General features: G+C 36.2%; 1 protein-coding gene across 2 annotated transcripts in view; it reads right to left on the bottom strand.

Annotated features, from left to right (window-relative positions):
- Positions 1–14853, bottom strand: part of TWSG1 (twisted gastrulation BMP signaling modulator 1) — a 63175-nt gene that overhangs the window by 21411 nt on the left and 26911 nt on the right. For both annotated transcript variants that reach the window (XM_032875752.1, XM_032875753.1), the window contains exon 3: positions 8832–8931. In XM_032875752.1, coding sequence (XP_032731643.1) covers positions 8832–8931 — 100 coding nt within the window. The remainder of the gene's footprint in view (positions 1–8831; positions 8932–14853) is intronic.

Here is a 14853-nt window from a genome sequence, read left to right as displayed (position 1 = left end):
TAATTTTATTCATATTTTCCTGAATTAGGAATGTAATTTAATTATGTCTAAAAATAACTAAGAAAACAAATATTTACCACACTAGGATTTGGATGAACTCTTAGCACATATTTGTTCTCTAATATTAGAGAGTAACAAGTGTTGATGTGAAGCAAGACAGAAATCCATTCTGTGTGGTAGCCAATGGATATACCTAGATATGATCTGAGCTATAAAAGGTAGAATCATAACAAAAAGCCTGGATGTCCTAAAAGGAAAGGGCCACGCCCCAATCAAGTTGGTATTAGAACCATAGCCATGAGTTGAAAGTCAGAGTTCAAGGAAGTCATAAAGCAGATAAAGAACCAGGTATACAGAAGAAACATGCCATCAACAGGATGGCGGAGTCTCTGTCTTAAGGTTCAACATTTGACTTTGTGTTCCAAGTCTCAAGTGCATAACTGTCTCATCTTGTTTTCCTGGGTTTTGCAGGCACTGCCTCTTACCTGACACCTCCATCTTCTTTTCATAGGTTTTTCTCTCACCTGGGTGAGATCTGGGGTCTCTGAAATGGTGTGGCAAAATGGTTCAAGTTATTCTTGCTAAGTAGTTTTTTAGCAGGCTTCCTGGCCTAGTTTTAGAATCTATAATATTTTCATTAAGTACTAGAAGTGACCTCAGTCTCAGAAAGAATCTAGTATCTCCAAATCAGCATTATCCAAACAGTACACCACTGAATTCCCAAAAGGAAGAAGAAGACTATACTTTGCTGCCCCAGCAGGAGAGGGGAAGTTTTCTTCTCCCCTGGCAACAGCCCAGACAATGAGAGACTGTCCCAATTCAGCCAATGAGAAGCCACTACACTTCCAACTCCTAGTTTACTCCAGCAGACTTTTTATTTACAAGAGTACTCCTAACTCTTCCCTGTCCTCTATAAAACAGTGTTCCTCTCCTTTGTTTTCTGGACTTGCCTATGGTTTTGCTGTGGCTTTCATATCCCAAACTGCAATTCTCTGCTATTCCTAAATAAACCCATTTTTGCTCGTAAAAAAAACTGACAATTTTATTTTTACGATTAATTGTAGAGTCTGTTTTATTATAAATCATTCCATAATTTTCTAAAATGCATTTTAAACCACTATGTGGTACTGTATGATTCCATTTATGTGAAATTATACAACAAGCAAAAACTAATCTAAGTGGATAAAGTCAGAAAAAGAGCCATAAAACGGGAATTAAGGGCCAGGAACTATAAAGCAGACAAGTAAATAATAAAAGAAGTCAAAGCAAGAAGCCATTTTAGTTTAGGTTAGATTTTGTTTAGGTGGGCCAAGTTGCTATCCTGGCCAGTGCCTCCTTTTCAGTTGTTAGGCTCACTTGTTTTCATTGCGCATTATTCTAAAAGTGCAGGCTAATGCCCAAAATACAAAATAGAGCATTTTATTTATACAAAAACTTAATATTATCAAGTGGTCTGTTTCTGCACTTTAGGGCAGAAAATCTCAAGGGAAAAAGAGCAGCCTAATTTTTAATAGCTTTTTAGAGAAATAGTTTTCAAAAGTTAAGCCTGGTTGGAAAGTCTTTTATAAAGAGCACATGTAAATCTAAAGAGAAGAAAAGAATCCTCTTATTAACTCTAGTATGTATGTATGTACACTTGAAATTAATATACTGTGGCCAGAAAAGCAATGGATGGTTGTCTAGTCTTTCTAGATATTAAAACATTTATAAGGCTTTTTAAAATAAATAAGTGTGATTCTGATGCATGAACAGACATGGAGACCAATGGCATAGCACAGAAAACCCAGAAATGAAAGCAAAGTTCATATGATACTGGTGGCATCTCAAATCAGTGGAAGAAAGACTTAAATAAATAGCTTTATGACTTTATAAGTACTATTTAAATGAATAGTGGTAATTGTGTCAAAAAGAAACAACTGGATCCATAGTTCATACATAAATCAGGATGAATTCCAAATGTATTAGAGGGTTATATGTAGATATATAAACAAATAAAACCATACAAGTACTATCTGGGAGTAGGGGGAAAACCTGACTACGACTCAAAATCTAGAACTAATGAAAGGAAACACTGATAAAGTTGACTACACAAAATAAAAAAACTTTTCAGGATAAAAAATAGCAAAGAAAGGGTGCCTGGGTGGCTCAGTCCATCTGTCTTTGCATCTGTCTTTGGCTCAGGTCATAGTCTTGGGGTCCTGGGATAAAGCCCTGCGTCGGGTTCCCTGCTCAGACGAGAGTCTGCTTCTCCCTCCCCCTGCTCGTACTCTCTCTCTCTCTGCCCTTCTCAAATAAATAAATAAAATCTTAAAAACAAAACCAAAAAAGGTTAAAAAACAAATGAGCAACTGGGAAACAAAATTAAAATTTATAACATAAATGTTGGCTTTATATGCCTAACATATTTTTAAACTTCTAAATAATAAATAAAAATACCAATAATCCAGTAGAAAAGTGGGCAAAGATATGAACAATTCACAAAAAAAGTAAGTATAAATAGTCCATAAACATATGAACAGATGCTCAACCTCACTTGTAATAAGAGAAATGAAAACTTAAAACTACACCATTTCCCTATCAAATTAACCAAAATCCAAAACTTTGGCAAATAACAGCAACAAAAGTTTGGCAACATAATTTTTTGGAAGTGTGGGGGAATAGGGCCTTGGTGAGAATGCAAATATTATGACTCTTTTGGAGGAGAATGGGATAATATCTAGCAATATTACATGGAATTGACGATTCAAGATTATTCATTATAATTTTATTTGTAATGACAAAAGGTTGGAAATAACCCATCTATCAACAAATGAATACATAAAGTGTTTTAGCCAACAATGGGCTTCTATGTAGGTACCCCCCCCAAAAAAATTAATATGGAAGAAGTTCAAGGGCATTTAATTAAATTAAAATACAAAAACAAGAAAGAAAAAGCATGAAGCACAATGTTTTCTGTAATAAATGAATGTTTGTTTGTTTGTTTGTTTTTTAACAAATATAAATGCCTAGGAAAGTTTTAAACAATGAGTATAGGTAGGATGAAACCATTTACCCGTTTCCTTGAGCCAATTCAGGTCAATTCAGGTTCAGGTTTATCCTACTGTCCTGGTTTAACTCTCAAAAATGTCTTAGTTTGGACAATAAGTTATAAGGTCACATTATGTATAGAAGGAACAAAGTGGAAGTGACAGAGATGACTGCTTTACCACTGTTACATACATTTGTCTTTCTTTTTTTTTTTTTTTTGGTCTTTCTAATTATGTAAATATTTTACATAATCAACACACAAATCACAAGGGAAATAAACAATCCCTAAAAATTGAAAACTAACATAAATGAACCTAATTTTAAATCAAGTCGGTCACATAACCACTCGCAGAAAATACTCCAACTGATTTCAGAAGACAATATTTGGGCTTTACATCTTCAATATGTGTTCAAGGACAAAGGACAATCTTAACTGCCACTTAATAATCTCACTAATGTATTATAAATAAAGCATATAAGTAATGTTAATGTTGTTAGAAAACAAAAATTTCAGTATGAAAGAGTTACAGATGTAAAATCAAAAGGAATAGACCTGTCATCTTAAATTTGAATTGGCAATATTACTACAAACTCAAAAAGATTTTCCCTTATAACTATTTATTAGCTCTGCCCACTAAAAAGGGTTATAAGAAAGCTAGTAGCAGCAACAAGTAGTCCTAATGGCACGACTGTGGTCTCTGCTCACCGTTTTCTTCTGTTGGGAACCGAAGTCCCCTGGGGAAATGGCTAATTACATATGTAAGATATATAAGATGAGCTTCAGACAGTCTCTAAAGCTAACAAAGAACATGTCAAAAGGATGTCAAAAAGCATGTCAAAAGGACTCAAGCACTAAGTTGAGGAAGTTCCTACTGACCAAAGATGAAACAATTTGAGCAAAAAGAATAATGGCAACAACTGATTAAAACACTAAACATATGTAAAAAACCATGAGTTTGGGCGCCTGAGTGGCTCAGTGGGTTAAGCCTCTGCCTTCGGCTCAGGTCATGATCTCAGGGTCCTGGAATCGAGTCCCACGTCAGGCTCTCTACTCCGCAGGGAGCCTGTTTCCCTCTCTCTCTGCCTTCCTCTCTGCCTACTTGTGATCTCTGTCTGTCAAATAAAGAAATAAAATCTTTAAAAATATATAAAAAAACCCCCAAAAACATGAGTTTACAATGATACTTAAAATACCACCACCTCATCCACACCCAACCTACAAAAAGCAAAGCAAAAATGTATTGAACACTACTGGAATTTGCTAGGGCATGAAGTCAATACTCTGAAACTGAACAAAGAGAATTACTTATCTTACTTTTTGTTTACATATCCTTTATTTCAGGGTGGCCAAAGGGCTCTAGTAGATGTAAGAAAGTTCTTCTATACAGAATAATTTCAGCTAATAAATGCAGAAGGAAAGATAATAGTAGATCATTATTTAATGAAATTGATAATGGCAAAGATCATCAATGAAGGGTGAAACTACCAGGTGAAAGACTGATGGAAAACTTAGTACAAAAGGATCAGACTTTGACCATTTGAACCCAGCAATCAACTTTAACACCACTAAAAGGAGGACAACCAGACATTGTGTGTAATTTATGTACCCATCTCCCAAAAACTGAATCTGAATCTGATCAATTTTAAGATCTAATCTCCAATGTACAGGAAATAGGACAAAGTAACAAGTTAAATATGGGAAGCAATCAGCCAAATCCAGAAAGTGATATATTTTCCATCACAATTCACTAGTTTCTTCAACAAGTCTATAGAACCTTAAAAGGTGGTGAGGGAAGGAAGAATTGTTTTAGAATAAAAGAAACATAAGAAACCTAACAGTCTAAATACAGTAAGTGGACTGTGAGACCTTGATTTGATTAAAACAACTATAAACAACATTTAGTTGATTAGGGCAATCTGACTATAGACTAGATATTAAATGTTAAGGAAGTACTGCTACGTATTTTAGGTGTGATCATAACATTGTATGTGTAAGAAAATTTACTCTCTCTTTTTTAAGATGTATAACTAAGGGACTTTGGAGATGTACTGAAATTACTTTATAATACCCCAACAAAAGAAAGTGGCAGAGGGGTTATGCAACAGATGATTGAATGGATGAAAGAAGTATGGCTGCTGAAGCTGGGGAGTAGGTACCCAGAAGTTCATTGTACTTTCTTTGCATACATTCAAAAAAAGTGTACAAGTTCATTGTACTCTCTTTGTGTACATTCAAGAAAAATGTACTTGTTTACATTCAAATACACAAAAGAGTACTTTGTGTACTCTGTGTACTTCAAGAAAAGTAAAAACAAAGCGAACACTAAAATAAAACCAAAAAAGGTGTAGGTAGGGATCCAGGATCCAAAACCTACAGGATTTGAGTAATATGTTTAACAGTAAGTATAAAAATGAGCTAACTTAAGAGAAAATCAGAAAAGAGAAACGAATTCTCTTACGCAAGGTTGCTGGAGGAGAGCCTGCTAGACAAGTATGTGCTAAAAGTCCACCAAATGAGACCGGAAGGGAAGGCTAATTTAGGTCCTCTCAGAGACCTGTGCCCCACCCATGAAAAGTATGTGAAAAGTATGGGCAGTCTTTCAATTTAGAAGGGAGAAGCAGCCACAGATTTAAAGAGGACATTACAAGAACCTAGTGTGGAAGAGAATGGTTTATAAGAAAAAGAATACTGCTCTCCAGAAAGAACTGGAACATGGAAATTTTATCCTAGAGAGCAGAAAGATTAACTGAATTTTAAATGAGAGGTAAAGTTACATTATGAACTCCCTCAAAGTTTAAAACTAGTGATTAAATCCTCAGAGGTAAATAATATATATACATATATATTTTTAAATGGAAACTAGCCTAGAAGCACACCAGTTGCTTCTAGAATTGTAGAGATATGACCATAGATAAGTGGTTCTTTCTCAACAGAACTATGTAAGTCTTTTCCCAGAAGAAGAGGTCAATGGGGTTGGGTTAGTTTGTGGATCACGTGACTCTCGATCTCCAGGTTGTGAGTTCAAGCCTCATGTTGGAGTGGAGATCACTTAAAAAAATAAATCTTAAAAAAAAAAAAAAAAAAAGCTGTTGGAGCGCCTGGATGGCTCAATCATTAAGTGTCTGCCTTTGGGTCAGGTCATGATCCCAGGGTCCTGGGATCGAGCCCCACATTGGGCTCCCTGCTCAGCGGGGAGCCTTTTCTCCCTCTCCCTCTGACTGCTGATTCCCCTGCTTGTGCTCTCTCTCTCTCTCTGTTAAACCAACCAATAAATAAATAAATAAATAAATAAATAAAATTTTAAAAAATATAAGGAACAGTATGCTCCCCAAAAAGGACAATTAGAGAAGGGCTCTTAGAAATTAAAAATGAGCTGGCAAGGATGTGGAGAAAGGGGAACCCTCCTACACTGTTGGTGGGAATGCAAGCTGGTGCAACCACTCTGGAAAACAGCATGGAGGTTCCTCAAAATGTTGAAAATAGAGCTACCTTATGACCCAGCAATTGCACTATGGGGTATTTACCCTAAAGATACAAACGTAGTGATCCGAAGGGGCACGTGCACCCGAATGTTTATAGCAGCAATGTCTACAATAGCCAAACTATGGAAAGAACCTAGATGTCCATCAACAGATGAATGGATAAAGATGTGGTATAAATACACAATGGAATACTATGCAGTCATCAAAAGAAATGAAATCTTGCCATTTGCGACAACGAGGATGGAACTAGAGGGTATCATGCTTAGAGAAATAAGTCAATCGGAGAAAGACAACTATCATATGATCTCCCTGATATGAGGAAGTGGGGATGCAACATGGGGGGTTAAGGGGGTAGGAGAAGAATAAATGAAACAAGATGGGATTGGGAGGGAGACAAACCATAAGTGACTCTTAATCTCACAAAACAAACTGAGGGTTGCTGGGGGGAGGGGGCTTGGGAGAGAGGGGTGGGGTTATGGACATTGGGGAGGGTATGTGCTAAGGTGAGTGCTGTGAAGTGTGTAAACCTGGCGATTCACAGACCTGTACCCCTGGGGATAAAGATATATTATATATTTATAAAAAATAAAAAAATAAAATTTTAAAAATATGCAGCAAAAAAAAAAGAAATTAAAAATGAAAGCCAAAATTTTAAAATCTAATACAAAGTCTAGAAGATTAAGAAAGCTTTCAGGAAGCGTACTCCAATATAAAAAGACATAATAGTATTATTCATTTAATAAACTAGTATTTATACATCATGCATCAAACTAATATGCAACACTAATTTATTCAATGGATTGCTAAAGTAATTACTGATTTAACTAGAAGTAGTGATAACTATATTGGGGAGATAAGAGATAAAGCTAAGTCATCATCTGCCATAAAAAAAGGCAATGAATAGTTCCTAAAATCAAAGAACCAAGAGAACAGTATAGGGATACTATTTAAAATTAGGGAAGTAAGACCATACCAAAGACCTGGAAGTTGTTGTCTCTGACACAGGATCAAAGGGTTGGGAACAAGCATGCCAGGGGCTTGTTTTAGTACAACATGCATGAACTTCACGTATGTACATATATCCCACTTTGATAAACATAGTAATTAATTATAAAAGATCAAAATGATACCATTCTGTCCTTAAGGAGTTTATAGTCTGTTGAAAGAAACATGTTAAAAACAAGTATAGTAGCATGTAGCACACGACCTAACAGAAGCAGACAATCTGAATAACGTAGAGGATCCTATCTCAGTCAAAAAAGATGTTTGGGAGACAAGGGGACATTCGAACTGTGGTTTTAGAGGATGAAAAAGGGTTAACTGTTTGGAGAGAGGATGATGATTGTTTCTCCCATCAGCAGTCTACACATGTAAATTTTCTTTCGAAAACACAAGTGATTCCATAAACGCACTTTCACACACCTTGGTTTCTTTAAAAAAAGATTTATTTATTTATTTTAGAGAGAATGAGAGAGAGAAAGTGTGCAAGTGCAGGGAGGGTAAAAGGGAGAGGGAGACAGAATCTCAAACAGACTCCCCACTGAGAGCAGAGCCCAGAGGGGGCCTTGATCCCATCACCCTGAGATCATGACCCCAGCAGAAATCAAGAGTTGAAAGCCCAACCAACAGAGCCACCCAGGTGTGCTCCACTTTTTATTTAATACATCTTGGACACTATTCCTCAGCAAGCACTTAAAAATAACTTTCAGTTTCTCAAAAAAAAAAGAAAAAAAAAGCTTTTAATTTCTCAAGCATCTCTTAGTTAAGTCTTTTTTTTTTTTTTTTTTTTTTTAAGTGGCAGGGAGGGGCAGAAGGAAAGGGACGGACAGAATCCCAAGCAGGCCCCAGCCCAGCATGGAGCCCAATAAGGGCTCAATCTCACCACCCAACGACCGAGACCCAAGAAAAATCAAGAGCTGGGAGCTTAAATGATTGAGATACCCAGGCAACCCATAGTGAAATCTTATATAAAAGGAAGAGAATCTATTTTTAATAATGAAGTATTTATCTCTATTTGGAACTATAACACAGGCTTCTTATTAAAAGTTCAACAGTATGAAATGTTAAAAATGAAAAGTAAAAAATTTCCATTGTTCCTCAAGAATAAGCTCTTTGAATTTCCTTCCAGACCTTTTCAATACAAATAAAACTGCACATCTATGTAAATATCATTCAATCCAAGCAAATGCAATAATGTTCTATACACCTACTACATCTATACTGACACTAGTCTATACACATAAAATATACTTACATTCTTTAAAGTCTCTTAAAGTCAAAGATTCTGTGATAAACATGAACTTTCCTGCATGTCAACTTACCAACGCAATCACAGCACTCATCCCAAAGGGTCCCAAGACACAACATACACTCTTTGCAGCAGGAACAATTTCCTTCTCCAGGTCGGCACTGGCAGAGCTCCTGGAAATAAGACAGATGTTCAAACTTAAAATTTCAAACATCTATGTATAAAATTGTTAGTTTTTTACAGCAAAATTCCCACATTTGCATTTATAGTAATCTACTCTTCACACAGGTTTTTTAAAAGATCATTAACTGTTTGTAGGAACATAAATATCTACAACATCAAGCAGATTTATATTTTCTTTTGGACGTACTCAGTTATCTATTTTGGATGCTTTTACCTTATTTTGAAACAGAGAAAACATTTAACTTTATAACCTGTAACTACCCCCTAAACTACCTTGAAAAACAGTTCAGTACAAGCACAAAACCTGCTTTTCAGCTATTAAATTCATTGTCCAAATTAAATGAAGAGCCAGCTTGTAGTGGGAGCTGTGGTTTCTCAATATGTGGAATATAAATAAATGCAACTTGCCAAAACTGCTATTTTTATTGACCTACAACATATTAAAGCAGTGTGCTTGGTGTGGTAGACTATTTAAAAGAAGGGAGCAATTATAGCCTCCCTGTGTCCACCCACCCTCTTTGCAATGTAACTTTGCAGCTCTTCTGATCAAGGGACAGTGCCTATTTTCAGCCCTAGCTTTAATCAGCAGAATTTGGTGGAAGTGACATCATGTCAATTCTGAGTCTGGGTCGCCACAGCATTTAGTGCTCTCCCTCCTATTCCTCTCAGAACTTCTCCCAGCTGCCATGTGTAAGCCTGGGAGAAGTCCACATGAGCAAGTTGGTCCACTTGAAGCCATCCTATCTCATCTAGCCTTCAACCAACCAGCAGCTGACAATAGACACAGAATGAGCCTAGAAAAACCATACACTCAATAGAAGCCCAGACTGCCAACCTACAGAAATAAGAGCTAAAAAAAAAAAATGGTTATTGTTTTAAGCCACTAAACTTTGCTTCCTAAATGAGGCTTCAGGGTAATTCCTTTAGTCCCTTCCACCAGACAGCTACTCCTCAACAAAGCCAACTTAAAGAGAAATTCTGTAGCCACCATTGCTTACTCAGCTGTCCTTGGGTTATGAGATACCATACACATTTTTAAAAACTTAAACACAGTACATAATATTTATCCCTATTAAGTTTATCTTATTACATTTCTAGACTACTGGAGTCATTCCATCATTCTAGTATGACATGATTTTTTGCAACACTGATATTTAATTCCTTGTTTCTTCTTCTCCAAAAGTCCCTTAGCTATTTCACAGCATTTTTGAGAATCAACAGTTGTGCTATTTTCTAATTAACTCATGAGTTTCATGTCAGCGTATACCTGTATCCTGACGATATATGTAAGCAGAAATATTTTAGTACTTTGGAACTCTGTCTAGTCAGGCTGAATTCATGTACTGTAGAACTTTGCTAGGTCTCTTAGAAAGAGGAGGGACTAGAGGGGCAGGGACCTACTGAGAAGTACAGATGCTTCATCATAAAACTGGTGATGCTTAATTCAGACAAGCTCAAATTTACTTGGAAACCTAGAAAATCAGAGTTGCCAAAGATAAACTTTGTGACTTGTTTCCCCATAAAAATCTGTCCTATCTTTGGAATGAGAGAACATTTTTTTAGTATGTTTTTTTAAAATACCATCAGAGTTAAGGATATTGATACTTACTGTTTTTTAGTTTTAAGGCTTTCACTTAGTCACAAGAAATAAAGCTTCTTTTAAATTTTAATTTACATTGTACATAGAAAATAACCTTTTACTCTCTTAGTTGCTTGTATTTACATGATCTATTTAGCTCAGGAGAAGCAAATTAGAAAGTAACAAATTTATTCAAAGAATATATCTCTCCTTTTTCTATCTATGGAAGCTTCCAAATAATAGCTTATTAAATGAATGACTGTATATCATATTAAATAATTTGAAAATGAATGTCAATGTAATGGCTTCTAGTCTGAGTCATTAAAGCATTCATTATGTCTTTTTACTATCAGGGATCTGCAAGGTGTTTCAAACTGGAATGAAAGGGTGGTGATACCTTAAGATTACTGAGAACTAATGGAAGGTTAAAACTAAGACTACTTAACAGTTGCTTCAACTTGCCTGGATTATGTAGCCCTCAAGATTAAATCTATTTCACACCCTCTTAATAGACGCCTATACTTTTACATGTCAGTACGATGGAAGAATGTACCCTAATAATATGCTTAATGATTTATAATTTACTGATAGGATATAAAGGGAGAAGCTATAAGAAACCAAGATATGAGGAAAATAACTTGAAGATGAGCTTTATTACTGCACTATTAAAATAATAAAAATCCAGGCAAAGAGTTTCTTGGTAAAAATTACTATGAAAACTGGTTGAATGCCAAAGTAACATTATGCCAACTAATATTTTTCTTTCTTTCCATCTTCCTACAGAAAAGACTGAAAAATCTTTGTCCTAATAAAATAAACTTAATCACATAAATTAAGACATTTACAGAGTAAATAAGCCTAAAAATACATCAAATCTCTATTCTTCATAGGTCATGTGAGCATTCTTTCCAAGAGATGGAAAAATAAGGAAAATGAGATCCTCAAATCAACTTTTTAGTCAGGATTTGTGCCTTTTCAACTTTCAGACACATAACTTCTCATTTTCCAGGGGACAATTCCAGGCAAATTTAATATATGGAGTTTAGGATCTCAAAAACCTCACTGCAGATCAAGAGAGCAAACTACATGGAAAGCGTTTGTTTTATGACTATTGTTAAGAAAAAAATAGAAAGCAATGAATTTCCATCTGTAAATAATGATGAATAACAAGTAATTCATTCTTTTCTGCTCACTTTACATGTCTCCCAAAATCACATTATTGAATGTTTGGTGATAAATATCTTTGGAAATGTACACTATAATTTTCTTGACAGCAAGAAAACAATGGTTAGGATGAATGTTTCTAAATATAAAAAGTACTTCTAATGTCCTGTGAACCTAAGGATTGGAAATACAAAAGAAGAAAAAACCCAACTCAGTGTGTAACTCTGTAACGTATCAAGGATCACAGAAAAACATTAAGAACTACCTCATTTAAATTAAGCAGAGGACTGCCTGTGGCTCACTCATTTAAGCCTCCAACTCCTGCTTCTGGCTCAGATCATGATCTCAGGGTGGTGAGATGGAGCCCCGCATCAGGCTCTGCGCTCAGCAGGGGGTCTACTTCTCTCTCTCTCTCTCTCTCTCTGCCCTTCCCCCAGCTTGCATGCACATACCACCTCTCTCTCTCTCTAATAAATACATAAATCTTAAAAAAATAAATAAAGCAATCTTCTTCACTTGAAGAGAAACCTTTAACAGTTTTAGTTACAAAGACATAAATGAATCTTCAGTAACCAGAAAGGCTTTCCTAAAGAGGTTACAGTCGAGGTAACAGGCATACTTTAAAAAAAATTTTAAGTATTTTTAAAATTATGAAATACTGAAAAACATATGCTAGAGTAGAAGGAAAAACACCCCCAAATCCACCCCCTTTGGTAAATTCCTACACATTTCTAACAAAATCTTGACTATATACTTTCCTGATCTAAAAAAATAAGCATTTCCCTATTGTAAGAATCTGTCAACATAATTTATTAACTGCATAATAGTGTATTCTATGTACCAAAATTCAGAAATAGACCTTGAATCCTGATCCTTTCCACATCTTGTTCAACTTTTTTAAAATTTAAAATTGTGTTTTTTAAACAGCCACCACAGGGGTGTGCTGGCGCTGCTCTACCCTCTGCAGCATCTCCAGCACCGCGGGGCAGCGGCAGCTGGGGAGGCTGGTGGAACAGCACTAGGGTAGCTGCAGGGGGGCCTGGCCTGGCTTGTGAGACCCTGACACCCTGGATGATCCCACATGGAGGTCGAGGTATTGCTGTAGAAAATGCTTCCAGGGCACAGAAAGATGCAGACACAGATGAACTTGGTTGGGCCCCCCAATTCCTGAGTGCCCCGCTTTCTTATTCTTTGTCAAAAACTTGATCATTATTCTTCTCTACCTAAGTAGAAAATATGGTTGACTTGAGATGTGGAATTTTTCTGTTTGGACTGGCTATTTATATATTTTCCTAACCTTACATGACCAAACTTGAGTACTGCTAAGTTGGATGGAACATGTGATCACAGCCTAACTCAAAGTTCACAGAAGTCCAAAATAAAGACTGATTCAATACTTCCACTTGTTTACTGCTATTACCTCCCCTAAAGTTCCTAAATAGGTTTTATATAACACTAAAAGGCACTGTGCTAAGCATTTTATATGCATTATCTTGACTCTCATAAAGGCCCTTTCAAGGCAATTATTACCCTCATTTTTCAAATAGGATTATAAAATTTGTACATCATTCAGTAAGGGGCTGAGATCTGACCCCAGTTTTGGTTAGATATTCTTGTTTTTCAAACATTGGAATGAGAAATATAAAGCTTATTTCTTATTAATTTAGCATTTCAATAATTATAGTTATTACTTTCTTAGAGAGATGAACCCATAATTAAACCTAAACAATCCTCTAAGTCGTTCAGTCAAAGGCATTATTACATCTTTCACTCTCTACCTGAATACAATTAGAAGTGCTATTGCCCAAGTTTAATCATTGTTTGTAAAGGTAAAATAAGTATCATTGGCTAAGAGTTGCAAAACCAGTGAGTTGGAATTTAATACTTAATTCTTTCGTTGCTTCAGCCAGTTAATGACCACATCATCTGCTTCTCAAGTCTCAGAGAAAGTGTTGATGTTGCTCCTGAGACCGTTGACAAGGCTGAGAAGTAGTAGGTTAGTGATTTGTCTGAGTTCCTGCAACCGGGGCCCTGACATCAGGTCTTCTGACTCAAAGCTGTTCCACCAGCACTGCTCTTGTATGCTAGTCAGAGTAACAGGGAATAAGACATCTGTTCTCTGAGTGAAGTACTATGCTAGGTGTTTGTAAAGTAATCACATTGTTCAATAAACTTATGATGGAAAAAATCAAAACTTTATACTAAAGGAGAAACAGAAATTTTTATATCTGGGTTTTCCTAATATGGACCAGCATGAATATTCAGAATTTGGCAAGCTGCTTTAAAAGCTTCTATGAAATGAAAATCTGGCAGGATGAAAAGTTTTAGGGAGAATCTAATAATTTAAAACATTATTACAGGGGCGCCTGGGTGGCTCAGTGGGTTAAAGCCTCTGCCTTGGGCTCAGGTCATGATCCCAGGATTCTGGGATCAAGCCCCGCATCGGGCTCTCTGCTCAGCAGGGAGCCTGCTTCCTCCTCTCTCTCTGCCTGCTTCTCTGCCTACTTGTGATCTCTGTCTGTCAAATAAATAAGTAAAATCTAAAAAAAAAAACCAAAAAAAACCAAATCATTATTACATTTGTATTAGAAAAATCTTGAATATCTCAGAGAATTTCAAATCTCTGAATGCCCGAAGACAGAGATTTTACATAATTATTCAATCAGGAATCCATCATATCTATTGTCTATACAAGTAAGTTTTGGTGAGATCTTAATCCTCTGCAAAATAAATTGGGGGGAAAGGGTGGGATTCTTCTAACTTTAAGAGTTAAAATATGTTGGGACACCTGGGTGGCTCAGTCGCCTGACTGAGCTCAGTCAGCATCTGACTCTTGATTTTGGATCAGGTCGTGATCTCAGGGTTATAAGAGGGAGTCCTATGATGGGCTCTGTGCTGGATGTGAAACCTAATTAAGATTCTCTCTTCTGGGATGCCTGGGTGGCTCAGTAGGTTAAACATCTACCTTCAGCTCAGGTCATGATCTCAGGGTCCTGGGATCGAGTCCTGCATCAGGCTCCTTGCTCAGCAGAGAGCCTGCTTCTCCCTCCCCCTGCTTGCGTTCTCTCTCTCTGACAAATAAATACAATCTTATAAAAAAAAAAAAATCCTCCCTTAGCCCCTTCCCTTCTCCTTGCACTCTCTCTTTAAAAAAAAAAAAAAAAAAAAA

This window comes from Lontra canadensis, unplaced genomic scaffold (genome assembly GCF_010015895.1).
Source record: "Lontra canadensis isolate GAN:19392208 unplaced genomic scaffold, GSC_riverotter_1.0 scaffold57, whole genome shotgun sequence".
Taxonomy (NCBI): domain Eukaryota; kingdom Metazoa; phylum Chordata; class Mammalia; order Carnivora; family Mustelidae; genus Lontra; species Lontra canadensis.
The sequence above is the reverse complement of the archived record's forward strand: the minus strand, read 5'-3'. Positions and strand labels throughout refer to the sequence as shown.